The following is a 25021-nucleotide window of genomic DNA, read 5'->3' on the forward strand; positions in this document are numbered from 1 at the left end:
ATCTGATTTTCCAGCATTCTGTTATGTGTTTGCATCTGTTCTAGCCTTGCTTTCATCTCTCTCATCTCCTCATCATGCTTAGTTTGGTTAGCAAGAATCTATTGTAATAAAGCTTCAGTGGTGGAACTTTGTTCTTGCTGTTTTGGTGGAGGATTCATAGTTTTCTGCTGAAAATTAGGCAATGGTTGCCTATTTTGCTGATATGGAATTCCTTGTTGCTGTTGTGGTTGAAAATTCTGATTTGGAACTTGACTTTGCTGATTTCCCCATGAAAAGTTGGGATGATTCCTCCAAGTTGGATTATAAGTTTGAGAGTAAGGATTCCCCATTTGTTTGTTTCCATAATTACCAACATATGTTGCTTGCTCTCCATAGTCTACTCCACAGCTGGTAGTTCCTTCTGCATAAGCCACTTGTTGTGAACTTCCAGATGATGATGATGAACTAACCAACATACTCAAATCTTCCATCTTCTTAGCCAAGACATTTGTAAGTGCATCAAACTTTGCATTAATCATGTTGAACGGATCAAGATCATACATTCCAGCAGCTTGCCTCTTTTGAGTTGGAGCTGGTCCTCTTGGACTACTCCAAAGATGAGTATTCTTTGCAATTTTCTCCAATAGCTCATAAGCTTCATCTTCATGCTTCATAATAAATTCTCCTCCTGTTTGAGCATCAATAATCCCTCTAATTGCAGGAGTGACATTTGTGTAAAAATTCTGGTTTATCATCCATTTTGGAATGGCATGATGTGGGCATTGTCTCTCTAATTCCTTCCATCTCATCCATGACTCATAAAGAGTTTCATCTTCTCTTGGTCTGAAAGCTGTCATTTGATTCCTCAATTCTTGAGTTTTTCCAGGTGGAAAATATTGTTCAAGAAATGCATCAGTGAGTTGCTCCCAATTTGTAATGGAGTTGTGAGGTAAAGAATCAAGCCAATCCAATGCTCTATCCTTCAAAGAGAATGGGAATAGCTTCAATCTTGCTGCATCATCAGACACTCCAGGTTGTTTTTGCATATCACAAATCATAGCAAACTTCTTTAGATGTGTGTGTGGATTTTCAGAAGGATGTCCCCCAAATTGAGAATTTTGAATCATTTGAAGAACTCCAAAATCCATCTTGTAACTATTTGCATCAATTCTTGGTCTTGCTATACTCTCTCTCAAGTCATCAAAACGAGGAAAAGCATGATCCATCATACTTCCCCTAGGTACATTAGCATTTACAACCTCTTCACCCTGGGCTGCATTTTCATTGTTTCGATCATTTCCAGCATTACCACCAATTCTAATTCTTTCATCAGCCATGTCTGCTTCTAATTCAGTTTCTCTCAATGCTTCTTTTCTTCTTCTGGTTTCTTTCTTGTTGGCTTTACAAAATTTCTCAATTTCAGGATTAAATAATAAGGATGTGTCACTTGTGCTTCTAGCTCTTCTCATAAAAGATTAAAAGTACCTGAAAAAGAACAAACAAACACAAAATGAAAAGATAACAAAAATAAAACTATAAACAACTAAAATAATCAAGAATTCAATCTTAAACAAATAACTCCCCAGCAACGGCACCAAAAACTTAATGTGGCCCAACCGCAAGTGCACGGGTCGTACAAGTAATATAGAAAAGATATCGTTCCCACGAGGAGTTGTGTTAATGATTGAATTTTTGATATAAAAAGTTGACTAAATTAAACTATTTTTGAAATTAAAATAATAAATTGATGGGTATTGGAGTATGAAATTTATATGTGCAAAATCAATAATCTATTCAATCATGTATTAATTAAACTAAAATTGCATCAATTTGAAATAAGCAAGTTGAAATATGGCAAAATTTAAAATGACAAGCAATTAAATTTGATTAGAAATTAACAATGATAAAAAGGCGATTCCGGAGTTCGGGATTTCATATTCAAGCTATTTTGGGATTTTAAATTGGTTATCCAATCTTGTGGAACTTACAGGTTTTAAGGAGATTAATTCTTAAATCCTTTGAATACCCTTTCGAGTGAGACAAAAAGTGCCTTAATCAATCTAATCCTACTTTCGTGGAGTTAGAGTTAATTAAGACCCATTAGGTTCTTTTAATTAATTTGTGAATCCTCTTAATCCTTAGTCTATTTCTAGATCTAAGTTAATTAAGTCCAATTTCTTGATTATCTATCACAAGGCCTTCTCCTTTCGGTGCCTCAACCATGGATTAAGAACATTACTTAATGGGATCCTACACTAAGCATGTCATTAAGCACACAAGAAATGAATAAAACTCATTAAGACCACAAAATATGGATTACCCAATCAAAATCCACAAAATATCTCAAATATTACATCCCTTACTCCAGAATCAAAATAAAACTGCTCACTATCCATAATGTTTACAAGATATTCTGAGTTTATATGGAAATAAAGCTTTAATCTAAGCTAAGAAATAAGAAGCTCAACACTAGAAATGTAGGAAAAATGTAAGAAAAGAAAGAAATCTCCAAATCTGGTTGGAAATGGTTTGGAAATTGATTGTGACTCTTCAGCTGCTCCTGCTCCTTTTTCTCCTCTTCCTTTCTTTCCTCCTCCTTTTCTAAAATGGGAAATGGGGCTATTTATATCATTTTCTGACATGGAGCCCTAAAATGGTGTGTTCGAGGAGGGATTTTCTGAGGGAATCTTCTGCCAGCTCATTAATGAAGTCTTTGTGGGACTGCATAAGTGGACTGCATAAGTCATGCAGTCCCTTATGTAGTTTTCGGCTGGTTTCTGGTTCACTTATGCGAAACTGCATGACTAGGCGCATAGGTTATGCACAATTCCGTGAGATTGCATAAGGGAGGTGTGAATCTGCATAAGCTATGCACTCTCCTTATGCACAATTCGGTAGGTGTTGGAATAGTGTTTCTTCTCCTTATGCAGATCTGCATAGCTTATGCGGCAAGTTATGTGCAATTTGGCCAATGCATATTTCAACTTTGAGACTTGTTTTTTTGACATCTTTGGCTGCAGAGATCACTCCTCAATGGCAAAATTTCTTTTTAGTCCTTCAAAAACACCATTTTTCCTACAAAACAAAGTAAAAATTACAAATTAATCCAAAATTGAACAATTATGAAAAACTAACTAAATAACTAATGAAATTAGCTAAAAGTAACTAATAATCAAATAAAATAGCTATGAAATTAAACCTAAATGATTATGCAAAATTTATGCATCAGTATTTGCAACTTAGCAACTTGATTTGAAATCTTCAACAGCTAAACGGAGGGGGTGAATACTTTGGCGTGGAAAGAAAAGTTTGGCTTTTTTTTTTCTTTTTTTTTTTTTAAGGTTGCATCCAAAAAAATTAACATAATTTGAGCTTTTTTATTAAAAGGGGTGATATGTGTTGAGTTGAAGGAGAGAGGAAGAAGGAAACTAGCATAAGTAGTGTTCCATTATGTAAAAATAATTTAAAAGAAAGAATTTTTAAATGTATAAAAAAAAAAATTGTTGGATGTTACTTAGAATAGTGCCAGCTACTAGAGTCCAGTTGGACGCTACTCCAAGTGGTATCCGGTTGCTTTAATAATTTTTTTTTTTTTTAATCTTACTATTGCACTTACACTCACACTCCCACACTTACACTCACAATCACACTGCAATTCCCCCTGCACTTACACTCACACAGTATAATTATTGACCAACTAATAATGTGATATAAAAGTACGAAAAATTATAAAAAAACACCTATGGTTCATCTCATTTTCACTTCAAGATTTATGGTTTACTTTGTGATAAAATGATACCCTCGTGTTTCACCACTGGCAAATGATGACTTTTCGTTTTCTCTCCATTAAAAGATGCTGACATGGATTAGAAAGGTGCTAACATGAAATAAAAAAAAAAAGCAAAAATTATAAAAAAGTACCATATAGTTTTGCTCATTTTCAATTCAGGGCTAGTAGTTCATTTTATGACAAAGTGGTACCCTAGGATTTTGTACCAATAGCAAACCAAGTAAATTATTTAACTCCCAAAAATATTCGAAATATGATATATTTCACTTTCAAAATAACTTGAAAAAGTTTATGCATGTTCTCTTTGAAAAAGCTCAATTTGCTAGTTCTAGAATTTTATGATAGCCAAGTCTTTAGGCCAAAAGAAATTGACATGGTGTCTAGTATTTTATGCATGAACTTCTCAAGGTAGTGTTGATGGAAGCTGCACCCAAAGTGAAAAAAGGTATCGACTACCTCATAGAAGAGAGGAACAGATGCTAACTAGTTAAGAGCACCGGTTCAATCTAGCAGCTCCAACGATAGAACTCTTGTTCCTACATAAATTCTCAGTAATACTAATCCAATAACTTATTTGGAAGTTTATACTATATTAGCAATCCTTGATAGTGATTCTAAATGTAAAGGTGCAAACTCCAAATTCAGAAATTTATTAATAGTGATTTCAAAAGTTAGAGTCTTTATGTAAAGCTCCACATCAACATATCTCACTTTTGAAATTACTATGCCCAAAGTGAATAAAATCTATTTCTTGTATGAAATATTTTAGCGGTGTGTGAATTATTTTTTTATTATTAAAAATAATTTAAAATATTATTTTAATGCCACATCAATGAAAATTGACAGCGTCAAACAAAATACTGTGTTTGCTAATAAAACGTTATCACAAGGTACCGCTTTATTACAAAATAAACCTTAGATCCTAAATGAAAATGAGCAAAACCACAATATACTTTTTTGTAATTTCCACATTTTTTTTATTCCATGTCAGCAAATTTCTCTTTCATGTCTTCACCTTTCTATTTCACATCAATAGTTTTTGACGGGGAGAAGACTAAAAGTCATCATTTGCTAACGGTGTGAAATCTTAGGGTACCATTTTGTTACAAATTGAACTGACCCTGAATTAAAAATTGGATGAAACAATAGGATACCTTTTTTTTGTAATTTCCCCTAAAAAATGTTAATAATTGCAAAGCATAAAAAATTTTAAAAAAACAAATATTATTTATAAATAAAAGTTTATTAATATCATCATAACAAATTAATAAAATTATTATAGTGAATGAATAATATTAGATATTTTATAAATAATTGAAGATTGTTACTATGTAGTATTTATTAATTTAGTAAAATATTAAACAATGATAATTGTTATTTGGATTTGCATTTAATATAAATGAATGCAAAAAAGATATTAACAACTAATTGTTGAAATAATTTAATAAAAATAAAAAAAATGATTTATAAAAATTAAATTAACACTTATAAATATGGAATTAAATAATTAAAATAAATAAAGTAATAAATATTTTAAATATTGTCATGACCTGATCCCACAGGCCGGACCAGCATTAGGACCTGGGCTAGCCTAAAGCCCTCGAGGCTCGTAGTAAGCCTAACTATTTCTTAACCCAATCCTAAGGCTCATATTGAGCCCAATTTAAAGAAATCAATCGGACAGAGTCCCGCCATAACATGGATCATCCAATGGGGAGTTTTTGACTCACCCAACCTGTAAGCATAATATATATAATAATTTGGGGAGCTCAGCTCACCCTCCACGTACTCATAACAATACTAATTCAAATGGGAGCTCAGCTTCCTCACTCAACTCAATGATCATCCATGCATACTCATATATCATGCTTACAATTCCAGTTAATACGTATATGATAGATCCAAATGAATACATCACTAATAATAGTAATACATATATGGGAAGCTGATCCCCCTACCCAGCTCTCTTAATCCAAGGCCTGCTAGCGAGATCAACTCGAGTCGGACTTTCACTTAATAATCTATAAGCGGGGGCCAGCGAGATCAACTCAAAGTCGTGCCTACCCCGACTTATCCATAATAAGGATCGGGTCCCAGCGAGTCAAGCTCCAGCTGCGTCTACCTGTCCTACCCATATTCATATACTCCACATACACACCAACTCACACACACAGCTCCAGATTATCAAAACACAGCAACAAAGTAATATCATGAAGTATAAATGCAAAACAGGGCGTGCCTAATATTTAACTACATAAATATAAGTATATGTGATGCATGAGCATGCCAAAAATATAATAATATTGAAATTATAAGTAAAATAAATATCTACTCACAACACTTTTACAAGCTATTGTGATGGTTGGGCGGAGAAAGAAGGCTGTCCCGACTCACCTAAATAATATATTAAAATTTATTAATAAACAACTTGAAACAAAGCTGCAGAGAATCAAAAGACATTTCTAAGGTTTTGCCAAAAATTCGACAGATTTTTCCCTATACCTAGGACCTACCCTTCCAGCAAAAAGGTTCAAATAACATTTCTAATTTCTAAATTTCCCACAATCACAACTCATCAATAACATATGGCCTCTCCTGAGCCCTCCAACTCAGGCAAATCTTGCATAATCTAAAAATTTAATTATAAAGTTTAAAATGGATATTTTGCAAAAGTCATTCTAGCTAACTCTAAAAATTCTAAAATTTTGTCATACGGTCCTTAGCAAAATTATAGAGCTAACGCAAAAGGAATTATGATTTTCTAGCTACCCACGAATATTTTATGTAGTTTTATTCTAAACTCAGTACTATAAAATTGAAGAAACTCAAAGTTCGAGTTTGACACTTGGAATGCATCCGGGACATCTGAAAATGGTGGAGTTGCCTATAATTTTGACCCGGTTCCGAAGTGATTACAGCAGCTTCTCTCGGCTTGAAATTGTAAATCTGGGTGACGATTGAATTGACACGAAACAAAAGTACCTACGCAAAGCCCACAACACCAGATATTAGACTAAAATATTTATATTTACATATAAAATAATTATTTGAAAATTAGAGGTGTTACAAATATAGTTTCAATATTTTATAATATAAAATTTTCATCATTAGTTTATAATAGTTAATCTCAGGTTTTTATAAAATATTTAATATTATTCATTCACTATAATAATTTTCTTAATTTTCTATGATAATATTAATAAACTTTTACTTATAAATAATATTTGTATTTTTAATTTTTTTATCCTCTGTAATTATTAATATTTTTTATATCACATTATTAGTTGGACAATAATTGCACTCTGTGGGCGTGATTGCAAGTGAGAGAGTGAAAAAAAAAAATTAAGCAGTTGGATGATATGTTGTGTAAATATAGTTTTTAATCTGGTTAATTTTGTAAGTTTTACAGCCATTCGATATATTTTATGATTAGTTTTTATCTTTTGATAGTAGTTATGTTAATTTTGTTGTTTGAGTCTAATTTTAGAGTTTTGTGTTGATTTAGGTAAAAGAATTCTCCTAGATTGCTCGATTGAGGAAAAGGAATGTAATTTGAGTCATTTGGAAGTGTTTGGGATGAGACTTTCGTGCCCTAGCCGCGCGTAAAGAGTGAATTTCACATCAGGGCGTGAAACTTGCGCATGTCTTGGAGAAAAATTAAAGAATTAAGGAAGAAAGACTCCAGATGCAATCTCAAACCCAGGGCATGAAAAAAAGCTACGCGCATGGCCTGGGTGAGATTTCCTAAAGTCAGTTTGCTCCCTTAAATGACCCTGACAAGTGGACCAAAAGGGGGAGAGGCACGAGAACAGTTTCCCTGCATTTGAGAGCTTCGATTCTCACCCATTCTTAATCACTAACCTCCCAAACACTCTCGAGAACCATTTTTTGGAGGAGGGATCAAGGTTTGGAAGAGAAATTTCTGCATCAAGCTTCAATAGAGTCTTCCTTACTTTTCTTATTTTTTCTTTAACTTTTGTTAGAAACCCATTTAGTATTTGATGTTTGGTTTTAACTTTATAGATTTTGGTTTTGTTTTTAAAAGTGTGAGTGGCTAAATATTTTAATTAGAGATTTTTATGTAACTTGAACTAAGTGATTTATCAATTTTGATACATTTTCTCTATTTTAGCAATTAATGGTTGTTTTTGCTTTTAATGCTTTTGCGTGTTTGAAAGAATGCTTGAATGATCTTTTATTCATGGTTTGATCGGAAAGTTTGTTGTGAATCTTGTTTGAATAACCATTAACATAGATTTTTAGCTAAGAGTGGAATCTAAGGCTAAATGCCATAGGTATTTTTGATAACTTGAGTTTTTAATGCTTTGGTTAACTAAATTCCTCTTATTGGGAAATTTGGGTTATTTTTGTTAATTAAAAGGTTTTGTGATGCCTGGGAAGGATTATTAAACACATTTGTGTCATTACTCTTGCTAGGATTGTTAAATTAATTATATGACAAAATTGATTAAAGTTATATAACGGGTCAAGTGAAATCAAAATCTATAATTTATTTTTAATTTGGTCTAGATTTATTTTCCTTGTGTTTGTTTTATATTTTTCAATCAAAGTTAATTTTAGTTTAATTTTAATCTTAGTTTAAATGTTAATTTCTTTGAATTAAGGACAAGCTACAAAAGGGGAGCGGCCTTAAACTTTATTATGATATGATAATGGTGAAGTAGTGATTGATTTTGAGCTGTTACTGCTGAATTTTATTGAATGAAAATGTGTCGTGTTGAATGCATGCATTATTAGAACGTCGAATTAAAGTGTCGTAACATGGGTGTGATTGTGTGCGTTAAAATTTTGCTATATAGACGAAGGGCATAAATAGGTTGTTAGTCATATGTTTGATTGAATGAGAAATTGATTCATGTCACTCAATGGAAGTATGTGAAAAATTGTTGACATTGAGGACTATGCGATGTTTAGGCTTGGGGGTGCCTTTATTTATTTATTTTTGGGTTATAAGTTTTGCTTTTAGTTTTTGAGTAATTTGGTATAGTTTTGAGTTATTTTTGTTTGATTTTTATGCTGAGTTGGTTAGTTTTTTTTTTTTTATATATATAATGAAAAATGTGATTGCATTGTTGATTGAGAAATTCAGAAGAAAATAATTTTGATTATTATTTTTAATTATTTCAATATAAGTTTGAGAATTAAATCTACAGTTTAGTTATTTTAAATTTGTGGTGTGCTTAAATAATGCAATTTTTGGTAAAAAAAGCCCATGTTTGTCTAAAAGTAGAAATGAGATAAACATTTTTTCAACCTTTTCTTTTAGGTTTTCCTTTTGCAGAGGTGTTTTTGGTATTAATTTTGTTTTTGTTTATATTTTTTATTGTTTAAAAATAAATAAATAAAATATAAAAAAATAAAATTTTATGGTTTTCCATATTGTAATAAACTATTTGTTATTTTAAAACAATTCACTTCTAAAAGTTAAATTTTAATTTATAATAAATATTTTTATTTTTATTTTTAAAAAAAGAAAAATTATTTTAGCATTTAATCGAATGCTACCTAAAATTATGCTATTCTTAGATGACTTCATTTTTATTTAAATATTCTATCCATCTCACTATATATAGGTTCATTTTCTTTTCTTATCCATTCCAAATTATAAGTCTCTATTTATTTAGAATAATAATTTATTTATTAATTTAAATATATGTCTATTTAATATAAATTGAAAGAGTTAAATTTATTTCTTTTAAGAATAATTTAGCAATGCATATCATTTAACTTTTAAAAGAGTAATATGAATAGAGAATATATTAAAAAAAAATTTATTATTTTAACTATATTAAATATTTTTTAGACAAAATAAAATATACCTATTTTTATAAAAAAAAATGGAATATTTTAATATTAGAATGACTTCAATATTGCTTCTCTATGGGGTGTAGTTATAGTTGAGGGAAAATTACCATTTAGTATATATATTTTAATAAAATTAATTATTTAATTTTTTGTATTTTAAAAAATATATTATTTAATTATTATATTTTATTTTTGTTAAACTATTTAGTTATCTGTCAAGTTTTTTTTGTTAATCAATACAATCAAATTATTATTTAGCTCATCTATTTTTGAGAAAATAATTAGTTGATTTTTATATTTTAAAAAATACTATTATTTAATCATTCTATTTTAATGAAACGAATTAGTTGATTATTGTATTTTGAAAAATATTACTATTTAATTTCAATTAATTAGTTGGTCTCTTAATCTTAAAAAATACTATATTTCGAAAAACATAATTTTAGATAAAAATGAAAAGTTTGCTATGCAGAGACTAAATTTAAATTTATATATTTTTTAATTATTCAAGTAATTTTATTTAATTTCTTAGATATCATTTTGTGCTTTCGATACTAAGAAATAAATTTTCTTAAATATTTAGAGATCTATGGGAATTGATGAACCTTTTTTATGTAGACAACTTTTATCATTTTTTATCAAATAATGAAAAACAGAGACAATAAAGGGGGAGAATAGAGTGAATGAAGAGGAGAAAAAATATAGGAAGAGAGAAATAAGGGAGAGTAATGCACAAATAAGGAGAGAAGATTATGATAATTTAAGTATTAAAAATAATTTTAAAATTAGTAAAAGAAATTAAATTATATAAACTAATTAATATATTTATCAAAATATAAGTACTAATGAATTAAATTTATTAAAATTAAAAGACTAAATAATAGTTTAATTAATATTAACTAATAGAAAATTAATAAAAAAATTAAATAATTTAATCAAAATAAAATATAAAAATTAAATAATATATCTTTTAAAATATAAAATTTAAATAATTAATTTCATTAAAAATATAAAAATTAAATTGTAATTTTCTCTATGGATAATCCATTCCTTAAATTTCGTTCATTTTGGGTGGAGCACCCTAAAAGTGGAATTTGATTTCTGACCATCTTAATGGTTGATTGAGTGACCAACAACGACCGTGACGCTTGGAAATAACAAATAAATAATGGGATTTTTTTTTTCTCTCCCTCTCTCTTTTTATTTGATAGATTTCAATTAAAAATTCAACTTTATAATTTAAAAAATAATTTTAATTAATTAAAATTTTAATTATTTCATTATGACAAATGGCATTAGCAAAATAATTTTATACATCGTATTGAATTTATTTTTACAACCTAAATGAACACAATTCTAATGAATATTAATTTTTTTTTTTAAAATTTGTATCAATAAGAATTATATGATGAATATTTAATTGTATTAGAGGTATCTTATATATTTGGTGGTGTTAAAAAAAAATATTTTACGATTTTGCATTATAATATATGAAGAAATTTTTTTTTAATCAAACTATGTATCATGTAATGAGCACTTGTAGTCAGTAATTAGCACCATTATTGATAAATTAATGTCGTAGCCACACGTAACTAAATTAATGTGGACCGTCAGCCTATGCTAAAATTTATAAAAATTAAAACTAATATACCCTATTAATGATATTTTATGTATTTAACAAAATAAAACTTCCTTTTTATTGAGGTAATCAAAATGACACTGACAAAGATAAAGATAATCGTTACCCATTCACAATTAAGTCCAACAAATTTGACCTCAAATACTCTCTTAGATGCCGAAAAATTAATGTCCTCTCAATTTTAGAGGTGTCCAATCAACCACTTAAATTGAAAGCAACAACGTAAAGATGGACCATTTTAAACGGCAGTGCTGATTTGAAAAATTCATTGTGGTACTTTCGTCAGTATTTGCTTTCAATTTAAATTAGTTGGTCCTTCAATTATTCATGACTTCAATGAAATCTTCTTTCACTTACGAACATCATCATTTGGAAAATAATTATATTTAAATTTATTTTTTATTAATAATTTATTTCTAAAATTAATAAAATATTTAAATTTTATTTTATTTAAAATAAAAATTTAAAATTTATATATATTATTATAAAAAATATATATATATATTATTTTTAATTAAATATTTATATAAACGAATTTAGGAAACAGAGATCTAATATATATAATTTAAATCTGACATAAATCCTTTACGAATATTATTTTTTAAACTCAAACTTAATTATATTTTATTTAAATTTTATTTTATTAAAATTCAATTAAATCAAATATTTATAAAAACTCGACCTATTACCATTCCTAATTAAATGTCTTGGGATGACAAATTGAAGCTATATGATTATGCTAAAATATAATCGAATCTATTAGAGTGTTGAATCAAAATTTTAATTGTTTTAGATAAATTAATTTTTATTAATTTAATCTTCGTATCAAAATTTGAATCAAATAAATTTAAACAAATTAAATTTACGTCGGTTCGTACACAATGTCAAAATAATCATTAATATACGAATTGTTTAAATTTGATTGATTTTGTATAAATTAAAATAATTATAAATGATTTTTTAATCAAATAAATCGAAATGGAATATTGTGCGGTTCTCCTTTGAGCTACAGGGATAAAGTTAGGCTGGCGCCCGTCCACAATTTAGATTCTTATCACTTCTTATCTCAAAGCGTTTATGTGAAACACTGATGATTGCCGTCTCCACCCCTTGTCCTGTCCTACACGTTTTAATTCTTCTTACGTTCACATTTCTTTTTGTGGCTAACTAATTTCTATATGTAATTTACTTATTATTATTATTATTATTATTATTATTTTAAATATATATATATATATATATATTTAAAATAATAATAATAATAATAATAAGTAAATTACATATAGAAATTAGTTAGCCATATATATATATATATATATATATATATATATATATATATATATATATATATATATATCATATTTAAAAAATTAAAAATTATTAAATTTTTTTATTTTACCCTTTATCTTTACTAAATATAATAAATATTTATATAATAAATAATTAAATGAGATAAAAAGTGATTTAATAAATCATTAATATATTTTTATAAAAATAAAATTATCTAATAATATCGTGTCAAATTTAAAACGACATCAAAATGAATATAAAAAATTTCAAATATCTCAATTAAATTTACCATCAAACAAACACATTACGTGCAAGGATTCATGAATTTGTTGAAATTATGAATTTTAGAGAATCTTATGAAATGCATTTAAAAATTAATATTTGACATATATATAAATTTATATGAAGTGTGCGAGATTATGCTAGCTTGAGATTAATTCTATTAAAATTGGGTTATTAATTTCCAAATCTTGAATTTTACACTCAATACATAGGATACTAAACATAAAATTTCATTAATCTAGAATGCCTTTTGTTAAAAAAACATATCATCCGACAAGGGCTTTTGTTTATTACAACAAAGAAATCAACAACAGCGACAGCAAAATGAAGACATTTGTAAATAATCTTGGTTTCTCATGTACCTTAAACCTTATTTATATATCTTTATAGGTAGATCTTGAATAGAAAATAGAGGTTTAGTTATTGTTTGGCTGGCAGAAACCATTGATGGTGAATCCTCCATCAACAACAATGACCTGACCAGTGATAAATGAAGCAGTAGGAAAGCAAAGGAATGCCACCATTGATGCAATCTCATAGGGCTCTCCAATCCGAGAAATTGGAGTTTGACTTATATATCTATTAAAAAATTTTGCAATTTCAGGATAATCCTGCAAAAAGTGGAATCAAGATCTAAGTTGGAGCTCTACATAACACTAACAATAATAATAACATGATAATGATGATGATTAGGCTTAGATACTAATTATTAATTATTCAATGGTTAGAATAAGGAAGAAAGATCATTTTTCACCCTAGCATGATAATATATTAATTAAAACAATTTGGTAAGACATTTTGCTACTTAATAGGGCGTGAAATAATTACATGTAATCGTTATATATATATATATATATATATATATATGTCAAATAGATTTAATAATTGATTATGATAAAACTCACATAAAAATCACCATATAATCAATATTTATAATGCCACTGTTATACATACAATAGTTGTATTCTAAAATTTCTTGTGAATTGGAGTATAATAAATAGACATTTTTTTCTGGGCATTTTTATTCTTCTCTATCGCATGTTCCATATGGCATAGAAGAAAGATAGTTTAACCAAAAGCAATTGAAATAGGAAATTGTACATGAGATAGTTTAACCAAAAGCAATTGAAATAGGAAATTGTACATGCGAAGGAAATTATTAAAATCAAAGTGCAGTTTCTAAACCTGCTTTCCAGATTCAATGAGAGAAGTTCTGATTAGCCCTGGAGAAATTGCATTAACGAGAATGTTGTCCTTAGCCCACTCACATGCCAAGTTCTTTGTGATTTGATTTACTGCACCTAAGTAAAGTAAATTATTTGACTTCTTTAGGTAAATTCTCATCAGTAGTTTAGTCTCCAATGAAAAAAAAAATTAAATTAAATTTAAAAAAAAAAACCTTTAGAGGCTTCATAGGCAGAGACAGAAGGGATAGCCACCACGCTGGAATTGGAGGAAATATTTACAATCCTTCCATATCCAGATGCCTTAAAGAGAGGATATGAAAGTTGACAAAAATGAAAAACTGACTCAAAATTGGTGCTCATTATCCTGGAGATGTCTTCAGCAGTATACTCTACAGCAGCTTTGGGCATCCCTTTTGCAGCGTTATTCACCTATAAAACCAGAATTCTAGCTTTTAAACTCTCTCTCAAGTTTATGAATCAAAAGCAATTTAAAAAAAATGAAAATAAAAGCTTCTGGTAATTTATGTTCTTCCATTGATAAATTCTAGACTCTTTAATTTCTATAAGATTTAAAGGTAGATTTACTTAAGCTTACAAGAATGTTGAGCTTTCCATGAAAGATGGAGGAGACAGTTTCCATGAGTTTTTCCTTTTGGTCTCGATGAGACACGTCGCATACAGACCCAGTTACTTTGAAACCTTTGTTTTTCCATTCTTGCAAACACTGATCAAGCTCCGTTTGGTTGCGTGAACATGTGTGCACTGCAACCTCAAATCCTGCTAATTCTTCTACTATAGCATGCCTAAACACATAAAGCCACTGATTATTAGTAAAAGAAGAAACCTTAAGTAAAAGAAAAGAAAAAAAATAAAAGGGTAAATCACCCAAGGCCTCTGGAGCCTCCAGTAACCAGAGCTGTCATTCCCTTGAGGGACCATCTCTTTTCCTTAAAATTGAGTATATCCGCCATGATCGTTCTCTGAGTGGGTGTGTGCGTGTCTTTGCCCTTAACGCAGTAAATAACAGATACCTTGATTGAAGATAGTATACCGTTTTATCGAAAATGTACTTTTAGATATTGGTAATAAGGTGTCATGGATTAGCTATTTATATTTTGTTTCTTGGAAAATTCTTGCTACTTGCTACGAAGGTGTATATGACTGAGTCAGAAAGCTTTGTTAAGTATGTGAATTTTCTTTTTTTCTTTTTCAATTAGGCTTGATTTCAAATATTATTAAAAAATAATTTATAAAAATTATTTTATTATTTTAGAGTATTTATAAGTAAAATATATTAAATTTAACTGTCAAATTAATTTTTAAAATCTCACTAAAGTTGGTATGAAATGTGGCCTTTAAAATATTAACCACACTTGAAGGGAATCACTAAAAAAATAAAATAATTTAGGAACGGAAGTTTTCATTTCTAAAATAAAGAATTTTATTGCTAATTTTATTTAATAATAGAAAAGCAAAATATTTCTGTTTTTAAATTTCTTGTCGCTAATTAATTTTACAACAAAATTTTTTGCCTATATATTTGAATTTTATTTTTTTAAAAATTTTCAAGTACATATTTTTAAAATTGTGAAAATTGGCCGTAAGTAATATTGAAAATCCGAAAATAAAATGGCAATAAATAATATTGAAATTGAGCAATGCAATTAAACAAAATAATTGTCAACAGTAATGACATATAGATTATATTACTTGTCAATTCTTCTTACAATGACCATTAAACCATCTCTCCATCGTTTGAAATTCTCTGTCGTCGTTGACTTTGTAAAAAATTCCTTAATATTAAATATTAAATTACTCTTCTTAAATTAATTTAAGTGAATTTTATCAATAAAATTAGAAATTTATATTATAAAATCATATTATTAAGAATATTTTATTTAAATATTACTTTCAATTCTAACGTGAAAATTATGAATTTAATAAATAAAAAAAAATCCGTTATTGGCTGAGGGGAGTTATTCTTCTCCTTCAATTGCTAGTTTTTGTGGTCTAGATGTTGTGAACGTCTCTTTTTATTTAAATAAAGGTAAACTATTTGTTTGTCTTTATATTTTAATAAAATTAATTATTTAATTTTTATATTTTAAAAAAAAGATTATTTAGTTTATATATTTTATTTTTATTAAATTATTTTATTCTTTTATTAATTATTTTACTAGTTAATACTGATCAAACTACTGTTTAATTTCTCTATTTTAATAAAATTAATTAATTAATTTATATGTTTTAGAAAAAATATATTAATTAATCTTTATAATTTAACTCTTTTAACTATTTAATCATATATTATTTTTTATATAAAAAATATCCTAATTCTTTTCTCTTTATTTATTTTTTTATCTTTTCTTATTTCTCTCCATGTTTTTCCTCCTCTATATTTACATAATTCTCCTCCTTATTTTCCCTTTATTTTTATTTGTTAATGAAAACGGTATAAGCTGTCTCCACAAAAAAGTTAACAAGTTTGCTTAGATTTCTAAAAAATCAAAAAAAATCATTTTTTAATAGAGAAAAAAAAATTGATGTCAAATGAATTAAAAATAAAAATAAAAAGGTAAATTCAAATTAGTCTCTACATACCAAAATTTTTATTTTTATTCAATAATATATTTTTAAAATACATATACTAACTAATTAGTTTCAATAAAATATAAGGACTAAATAGTAGTAATTTTTAAAATATAGAGATCAACTAATAAGTTTTTTTAAAATAAATGAACTAAACAGTAGCTTAAATAGAATGAATAATGAAAAATTTGATGGTGAGATTAAATAATTTAATAGAAGTAAATTATAGAAACTAAATAATATAATTTTTAAAATATATGAACTGAGTAATTAATTTCGTTGAAATATAAGAATTAAATAATAATTTTTCTCAAGTAAAATATGTTTACTTATTAAAAAAAAAAATCTTAGCTCCATTGAATTCTTCTTTTCCTGAATTCTCAGGAAATTGTATCCCACATGTGAAAAGTAAATAACACAACATCAAAAAGATTAAAAAAAAATTTAAATTAACAATCCTTACTTTATTGTTACCAGCACTCTCATTGTTCTTGTTCCGCTTCTTTTCTTCTATAGCTGAAAAACAATTTTTATTTCATAAATAATCAGCAAAACAATATTAAAATTAGTCAACAAAATAATAAAAAACAATATTAATCACGACATTAAAATAATCAAAATAATCTTTTGCAACATCAACCAACCACTTTTGTCTAAAAAATGGTAAAAACTAATTAAAATCACTTTTTCAACATCCATCAACAATTTTTTTTTTCTAATAAATATAACAAAAATTAAAATACTTTTTGGCAAAATCAATATCTCAAAAAAATTATCAAAGATAATCCAAATTAATCAACAAAACAATATTAAAAATAATCAACCAAATAATTAAAAAAATATTATCAATTAAATCACAATCTCTCGTATTAAAATAATCAATTTAATCAAGAAAACAATTTTAAAAAATAGTCAGCAAAATAATTAAAACCAATATTTATCAACATATTACACTAAAATTATTATATTGAGATTAAAAATTTTTACTCAAAAGCTATTTATTTGTCTCTATATATTTTTAGAGACAAATAACTGTTTATCCCATTTACTGCTATCTCTAAATGTAATTAGAGACAAATATGAAAATAAATATATATTTGACACTAATTTAACTTTGAGAGGTAAATGTATTTGTCTATATTAATAACTTATAGAGACAAAAAAAAAAGTCCCTTTTTCATTTTAGCAAATTATATTATTTGCCTCTAAATCTATTTTAAAAGACAAATTAAATTGACTTTAATAATCTATACTATACTAAAATTTCCAAATTTACTTTTAAAATCAAATAAATTTTTCTCTAATAATATTTTCTAAAAATAAATTATCTTGCAACTCATATTAATTTCTTCATATCATTAACTATTAATATAAATGCATTTAGTATCTTTAATAATATAATATTTATTTACTACTACAATTTAAATGAAATTTATTTAAATTCCTACAAATAAAAAAATATTATTTAAAATAAATAAATATAATTTTAAAAAATAAAATATAATTAGCAAGCCCCATATTTAAACCCACTTTTTAACTTGAAATGTCAAGGGATGAGGATTGCCTTTCATAAGAAAATTATCACCTCTCAAGTTCTTGAAAAAACGATGTGAGATATTGTTTTCTTCTTTTTTTTTTTTTTTGCAAATTATTTTCTTAATTTATAATTCATAATTTAAATTTTCAGTTCATCATATAAACACTTTATTAAAATAAAGAACTAATAATATATTATATTATATAAACAAATTTTATTATATTTATTATAGTACTTATATATTTTTAAGTATAAATTTAATTAAAAATAAATATTTTTAATATATGTATAATTAATAAATTCAAATAATCAAAATATTTCTAGTTTAATAATAAAAGCGTTTTTATCAAATTTTTGAGTTTCTTTTTCTTAAGAAATAAATAGCACTTGTTAGCTCAATGATTAATAACAATATGTTGATTAAATGCTTTAGTAATATAGATTAAAAGAAAAATATAATTTATTTATTTTAATATATACAAACTATGACATCCTCATTTTAGGTAGTTCCGTACATTCTATTGTTCCGGTGACTAACGTCTGTTCGGACAGTCAGAATGTCTGGAACCACACTTAAACTAGAGTGAGGAGTCATAAATTGGTTGAACAAAGATCAAGTAAAATTAAAGGAAAATGAAAGAAATAAAATGCAAATTGGTTAAATGAGTATAAGCCGATAGCGATGAATGACCTCACTGGAAAGCTACTAAGAAGCGACTGTGGATTTAGGTGCCACCCCAAACTCATGAGGAACCCAATGAGACATTTATTTAATACTTAAATAAGGGATTAATGGAAATGAAAATGTCAAGGAAATGCAAGGAAACCAATGCCAATCGATAAAGACAAACCATAACCTGATAAAGGGCATTTTGGTCATTTCACTTGGAGAGTTGATTTTTGATCAAAATGTCAATTAAGCTAAGTGAAATTTATGTATTGAAATATGAAAAAATTTTGATGAAAATTTAAATGAAAATGTGTAAAGAAAAGAAGAGAAATAAAAAATCCAAATTTATGACATCGTGATGACCTAAGCATGACCTAATTAAAAACTAAAGACATATGAATGGTGGACACCTCATTTTAATTATCTTAATTTAAAGTCAATTATCTTCATCTCCTTTCCATAAGCTGCCATCCACCTCTTCACCATTTTCTCTTATTTGTTTCCCTTCCTTCCACTATTAAAGCATCATCACCAAGCTTCCAACCACTTGCCTCCCTTCATCAATTTTATTGGAAACCTTGAGAAACCTCCATATCTATCCTTGAAGTGAAGAAAAGACACTAATATTTCAAGCAAGAAATCTAGCCAGAAGTTGGACACTAAGGGGAAGTGAGGTTTGATTGAATTAAAGGGTATTTGAAGGTTGATTGAAGGTAGCACACAAAGGTTAGTGCTATGAACTGAACTTAATTTTGAAGTTTGATAAGTTTGGTTAGGGTTTGATACATTTAGGAATTTTCTTATCTATGTCTTATTGTTTGCGTACTCCGAAAGTATACGGGTCCTTTAAGTAGTAAAAAAAAGATATCGTCCCACAAAGATTTATTGTTTGAGTACCAAACTATAAAAGTCACGATTATTTGGGCTATCGATAGTGTATTTCAAAAGTAAAGTAAGAGATGCAGCAAAATAAATTGGGAAAGTAAGGAAATTATAATGAATTAAGCAATTAAAATTCTAAGCACTATACTAATTTACTAAAATTTCAGCAAGTAATTGAAGATTTAATTAATTAATGTAAAAATTGATTCCAGAGTTGAGGTTTATGAAGTAAATTTCATTGGGATTTGGATAGGCAAAACCAAGATTAAGGAAAATACAAGTTTGAAGGAAGTTGATTCTGATTTCCTTTAATTTCTCTTTCAAGCAAACTAAAGAGTATTTTAAAGGAAACTAAACCTTATTCTCATGCGATGTTTAATTACCCAAAACCCTTTAAGCACTTTAATCAACTTGAAATTCCTCTTAACCCACTAGTTTATTTCTAACACTAGGTGATCTTGATTATCTATCATAAGTTTTCACTTCTCGGTCCTTCAATCTAAGATTAAGAACAAAATCCAAAGGGTACCAACAGTGGGTATGTAAATAAGCACACAAGATAAGAATCAAAACTTATATATACTAAAATCTGGCTAAAACCAGTCCAAATCCACAAATAAAACTTAAATCATTATACTTAACTCTAAAATCTTAAGTATCTACTCACTCATGCTTGTATTTACAAGTAGAAAATATGAAATAAAGCAAGAAAACATGATAAGAAAACTAAAAATAAAAGAACTCAGAAGAAGAAAATTCAGATCTCTGAAAATGGAACCTGGAAAACTTCACTCTGCAAGTGTTCTTCCTCCAAAAATGGTGTGATTCTGTGACACCTCTCACCCGACTACAATGTAGCCGAGCAAGGAGTGCTACATTCAGTGCCGGAGCACCCTAATTTATCTTACTTTATTTCTTTAAAAATTTTATTCTCGTTATATTTAATATCAATTATTTTTCGACGGAGAAACTAACGGAGTTTCTCCTATTTTATTATCATTTGACGTGTTTTACTATTCACCTATTTGAAAATTTCAATAATATTTTAAAATAAAAATCTCATCCATACTAATCATAATAATCTGATTAGTTTAAATATTCTCTATACAATTCAATTTCACATTCATTTTCATACTTTATCATTCATGCTCCATTCACATATCAAAATTCTCATATTTCCATTAATTTACATAATTTACAAAATAATTACATAATCTCATAATTTACATGATGTATAAATTGATTACATATGAAATAGCTAAACTAATGTGAGCTCTATCTACATGCATTGCTGAGGAGGTGACAACCTTGAATACTTCAGACACTTCTGCAGATCAGAACTCTAAAATCTCTGTTTAATATTTGTTGGGCTTTACCTTCAGTAACTGTGTGAGGAAACAAATTCATCACGCTAAGCATTGCTACTTAGTGGTGCAATAATATAATAAGAAAATAATATCTACAAATAAAGAAAGAAATTGATCATAATTTGAATACTCTAGAATTTAATCTAGTTTAATATAATACTTCTAGTACCAACTATCTTTTGTTCTAATTTATTCCTCTTCAGAAGCACTTAATTTCTAAATTCACAGTAATAATATACAATTCCCATAAATTCTAAGAATATTATCCTTAACTTTATACTTGATTCAGTAATGTTTCTATTGCCAATCTCTCTCTTTCTCTCTTTTTTTTTCTCATTTCATTCAACACTTTCTAATGTTTTTAATTATTAATATTATTAAATAATTTCAATAATTTACACTGCCCAGGTAACCTATGACAGGCTGACTAAACTGGATAACAGGCCGTTGGCACTGGACACCGCAGTGCCTCGGGCCATCATACCATGGGACGCAGAACGTCAACCATGTATGCAGTCAGAATGGCTAAAAAGCTATGATAACATATAATCGAGCATAAAAGCCATGAGTGCGGGCATAAAGCCATGAATACAGGCATAAAACCTTTCGCAGTACTGCTAAAACAATACCCTATTGGCATGCCAATCTATCTAATCTAACACACTTATCTAGGCGATACATGGACACATAGTACCATTAAGTGTTCATAAGTTTCATTATTTCATTATAGGTTATAATTATAATTTCTAGCATTTTAATCTTTTTCATAATAGAAACATAAATCTCTAAGTCTAATATTTACATAATTTATGCATTCATCGTAATTTATATATTCATTATATTATCCATAATGATCACAATTTAAAACAATGGTTCACATGTACCATTATATTCAAAACATTTTTCCTTTCTCATTTATACATTCGAAAATCTACTTATGTAATTACAAATTTTATATTTCAAGTTGGATTACTAATATTTTATGAATTCTATTTGTGATGGGTATATAAGCCCTAACTACCTATTCGCATTAATTAAGTGACTTACTTTTCATGTTTCAAGCAATCCATGAACATTTCATGGATTTCAAATTTATGGCCTTAATTTTCCTCTAACAATTTTGACTAGGATGCATAGTCCACATTTGTCATACGATTCTAAGCATTTAAGCTTAAGATTGGTTCTAGGTCTTCATCTTAATTTGCTAATCATTTTGATTACTATTCACCTTACTAGTCAACCAAAATGTTGACTTTTTCATACTTAATAGATATGTTAATTCTAATTACACTAAGATCCCACATTTTGAGTTTTACATTTATTAGTATTAATTGCCAATTGCAATTTAAAGTCCCCTAGATGCATTTCTAAATTTTCAGTTTTGATTACCTAAGTTTACTGTTCTATTAGACAATTCTACAATGGAAACTGGGCTAACTTTGCTTCATCAAAGTTGTTCCTTATTGTGTCTTCTTTAATTCCCTTTTTGAATCACTCCAATTGGAGTTTTGTAGCTCAAGTTATGGCCTAAATACCATAACTGGCCGGATAAGGCAGTACCCAGAATTTCCGGGCAGAATCCATTCTGGCAGTTTTAGTGTCCTGAGTTTGGTGGGTAATTTCATTAAGTTCTGATCAAAATTTAGAGTTGTGTCCTTCATAAAAGTTGTCCTAAATTGTCTAAGCTTTCTATTGATATAAATTTTAGGTCAATTTGACATTTCTATAGTGAGTTATGACTAAATGAATGACCATTGTTCATTTGATCATTTTGGCCAAGCAGAATGTTACCCGGATTTGGTCAATTTTTAGGGCATCCTAAGGTGGAGAAATGGCATAATCGAAGAGAAAGGGATTATAACTCATTGTAGTTGAAGACACCTTTTGTAATGTAGTAGTTAAAGAAGTAAATATATTGGATTATATCTAAAGAAGACTAAGAGGACTAACTAATATATTTACTATGAGTAGTTCGATATATTAGTTCTCTTGAGTGTAATTAGATTGATGAGTAGTATAGCTTTGAGTTTGTAACTGATGATTTATTTATTATTTGAGCATAGAAGATGATGGTTTTCCATGGATGTAGCCCTATATGAAGAGGGTGAACCATGTAAATATTAGTGTTTTATGAGTTTGCTTTATTTTTTTTGTAGTTTATAAGCTTCCACAATGTGTAACACTTGGTTTCAAAGTAGGAGATGATCTTGGTATGTTCAGTTGAAGATGGAGCTATTGTGACATATAGAAAGTCACACAAGCAATGATGGTGTGTAAGCTCAAGGTGGTGGAGAGTTGAATTTGAGGTGGAGCTTTTGATGCAAAATCAAGAAATTGATGGCACAAGAATTTTTGAAGAAAGAAGTAAGTTACATTCATGGTAAAGATTAAGGACTTAAGATTTGAAGGGTTCAAGCTCAAGTATGAAGAATTGATGATTTGATGACACCCAAGAATTCGAGGTATGTGATATATTTTATGTCAAGATAGAGATTATTAGAATTATGATTTAAAATCCTAGTGTAATTTAAAAAGACCTTTTCCTAATTTGTGTGGAAGAGTAGAATTCTTATTTTAGTATTATTCCTAAATTGAGTGGAACTCCTAATAAGATTAGGATTGAGGAAATTAACATTATAAATAGGAGAATGGTGGAAAGATTATTTGGCTTTGTCCATAAAGAGTGGCTTTACCTATTGAGGAGAGTGGCTTTTAGCCTATATAGTGAATGGCTTTGCCAATTGTTGAGGATTTGGCTTTGCCTATTGATGGGAGGCTCTTGCCTATTGCAGTCCTATGAAAGCAAAAAGGCTTTGGCCTAAGGTGGAGAAATAGTATAATCCAAGAGGAAGGAATTATAGTATATTGCAGTTGAAGATACTCTTTATAGTGCAGTAGTTAAAGAAGTAAATATATTAGGTTACATCTAAAAGAGACTGAGAGGACTAATTAATATATTTAGTATGAGTAATTTGATACAAGGTTTCTCTTGGGTGTAATTAGGTTGATGGTAGTATAGTTTTGAGCTTGTACTGGATGATTTATTTATTATTTAATTATAGTGGATGATGACATGCCTATAGATATAGCCCCATATAGAGAAGATGAACTATGTAAATATTGGTGTTTTATGTGTTTGCTTTATTCTTTTGTAGTTTACACGCTTCTACAATACACAACAATTTGTATCAAAGCAGTGGATGATCTTGGTAAGTTCAATTGAAGATGGAGCTGCTGTGACATGTAAAAATTCACACATGCAACAATGGTGTGTAAGCTCAAGATGGTTGAGAGTTGAATTTGAGGTGGAGCTCTTGATGTAAAATCAAGAAAATTGATGGCGCGAGAATTTTTGAAGAAATAAGCAAGTTACACTCAAGATAAAGATTGAAGAGCTAAGACTTGAAAGGTTCAAGCTTAAGTATGAAGAATTGATGATTTGATGATGTCCAAGAATTCGAGGTATGTGATGAATTTTGTGTTAAGGTAGAGATTGTTAGAATTTTGACTTAAAATCCTATTGGTATTTGAAGAGACCTTTTTCTAATTTCAGTGAAAAAAATATTTTTTAATAGGATGATGAAATATTTCCTATATAGAGTAAAACTCTTATTCTAGTGTTATTTCTAAATTGAGCAGAACTCTTAATCAGATTAGAATTCAAGGAATTAACACTATAAATAAGAGAATAGTGAAAATTTTATTTGGTTTTGCCTATAGAGAGTTTCTTCACCCATTAAAGATAGTAGCTTTTAGCCCATGGAGTGAATGACTTTGCCAATTGCTGAGAATTTGGCTTTGCCTATTGATAAGGGCTTTTGCCTATCACAGTTCTTTGAAGGGGAGGAGGGCCTAAGGTGGAGAAAGGCATAATCTAAGAGAAAGGGATTGTAGCCAATTGTAGTTAAATATACCCCTTGTGGTGTATTAGTTAAAGTTATAAATATATTGGGTTATATTTAAGAGAGACTGAGAAGACTAAC

General features: G+C 28.0%; 1 protein-coding gene and 1 non-coding gene across 5 annotated transcripts; one reads left to right on the forward strand and one right to left on the reverse strand.

The window, feature by feature from the left end:
- The first annotated feature begins 744 nt into the window (after positions 1-744).
- LOC131180350 (small nucleolar RNA R71) lies at positions 745-851 on the forward strand. The gene has a single exon (XR_009149126.1). It is a non-coding gene; the product is annotated as a small nucleolar RNA R71 (small nucleolar RNA).
- A 12215-nt stretch (positions 852-13066) lies between these two features.
- LOC131179914 (noroxomaritidine/norcraugsodine reductase-like) lies at positions 13067-15078 on the reverse strand. Of its 4 annotated transcripts, none has more exons than XM_058147087.1 (6): positions 14879-15078; positions 14589-14796; positions 14337-14422; positions 14206-14249; positions 13992-14101; positions 13067-13417 (listed from the first exon to the last, which is right to left on the reverse strand). In XM_058147087.1, the coding sequence occupies exons 1-6, from the start codon at positions 14962-14964 to the stop codon at positions 13223-13225; spliced, it is 729 nt and encodes a 242-aa protein (XP_058003070.1). In that variant the 5' UTR covers positions 14965-15078; the 3' UTR covers positions 13067-13222. The 4 variants fall into 4 exon arrangements, with proteins under 4 accessions (XP_058003070.1, XP_058003069.1, XP_058003068.1 ...); XM_058147086.1 differs by having other exon boundaries at positions 13992-14107; positions 14879-15077; XM_058147085.1 differs by having other exon boundaries at positions 14206-14422; positions 14879-15076.
- Between the last annotated feature and the right edge of the window lie 9943 nt (positions 15079-25021).

This window comes from Hevea brasiliensis, chromosome 5 (genome assembly GCF_030052815.1).
Source record: "Hevea brasiliensis isolate MT/VB/25A 57/8 chromosome 5, ASM3005281v1, whole genome shotgun sequence".
Classification (NCBI taxonomy): Eukaryota; Viridiplantae; Streptophyta; class Magnoliopsida; order Malpighiales; family Euphorbiaceae; genus Hevea; species Hevea brasiliensis.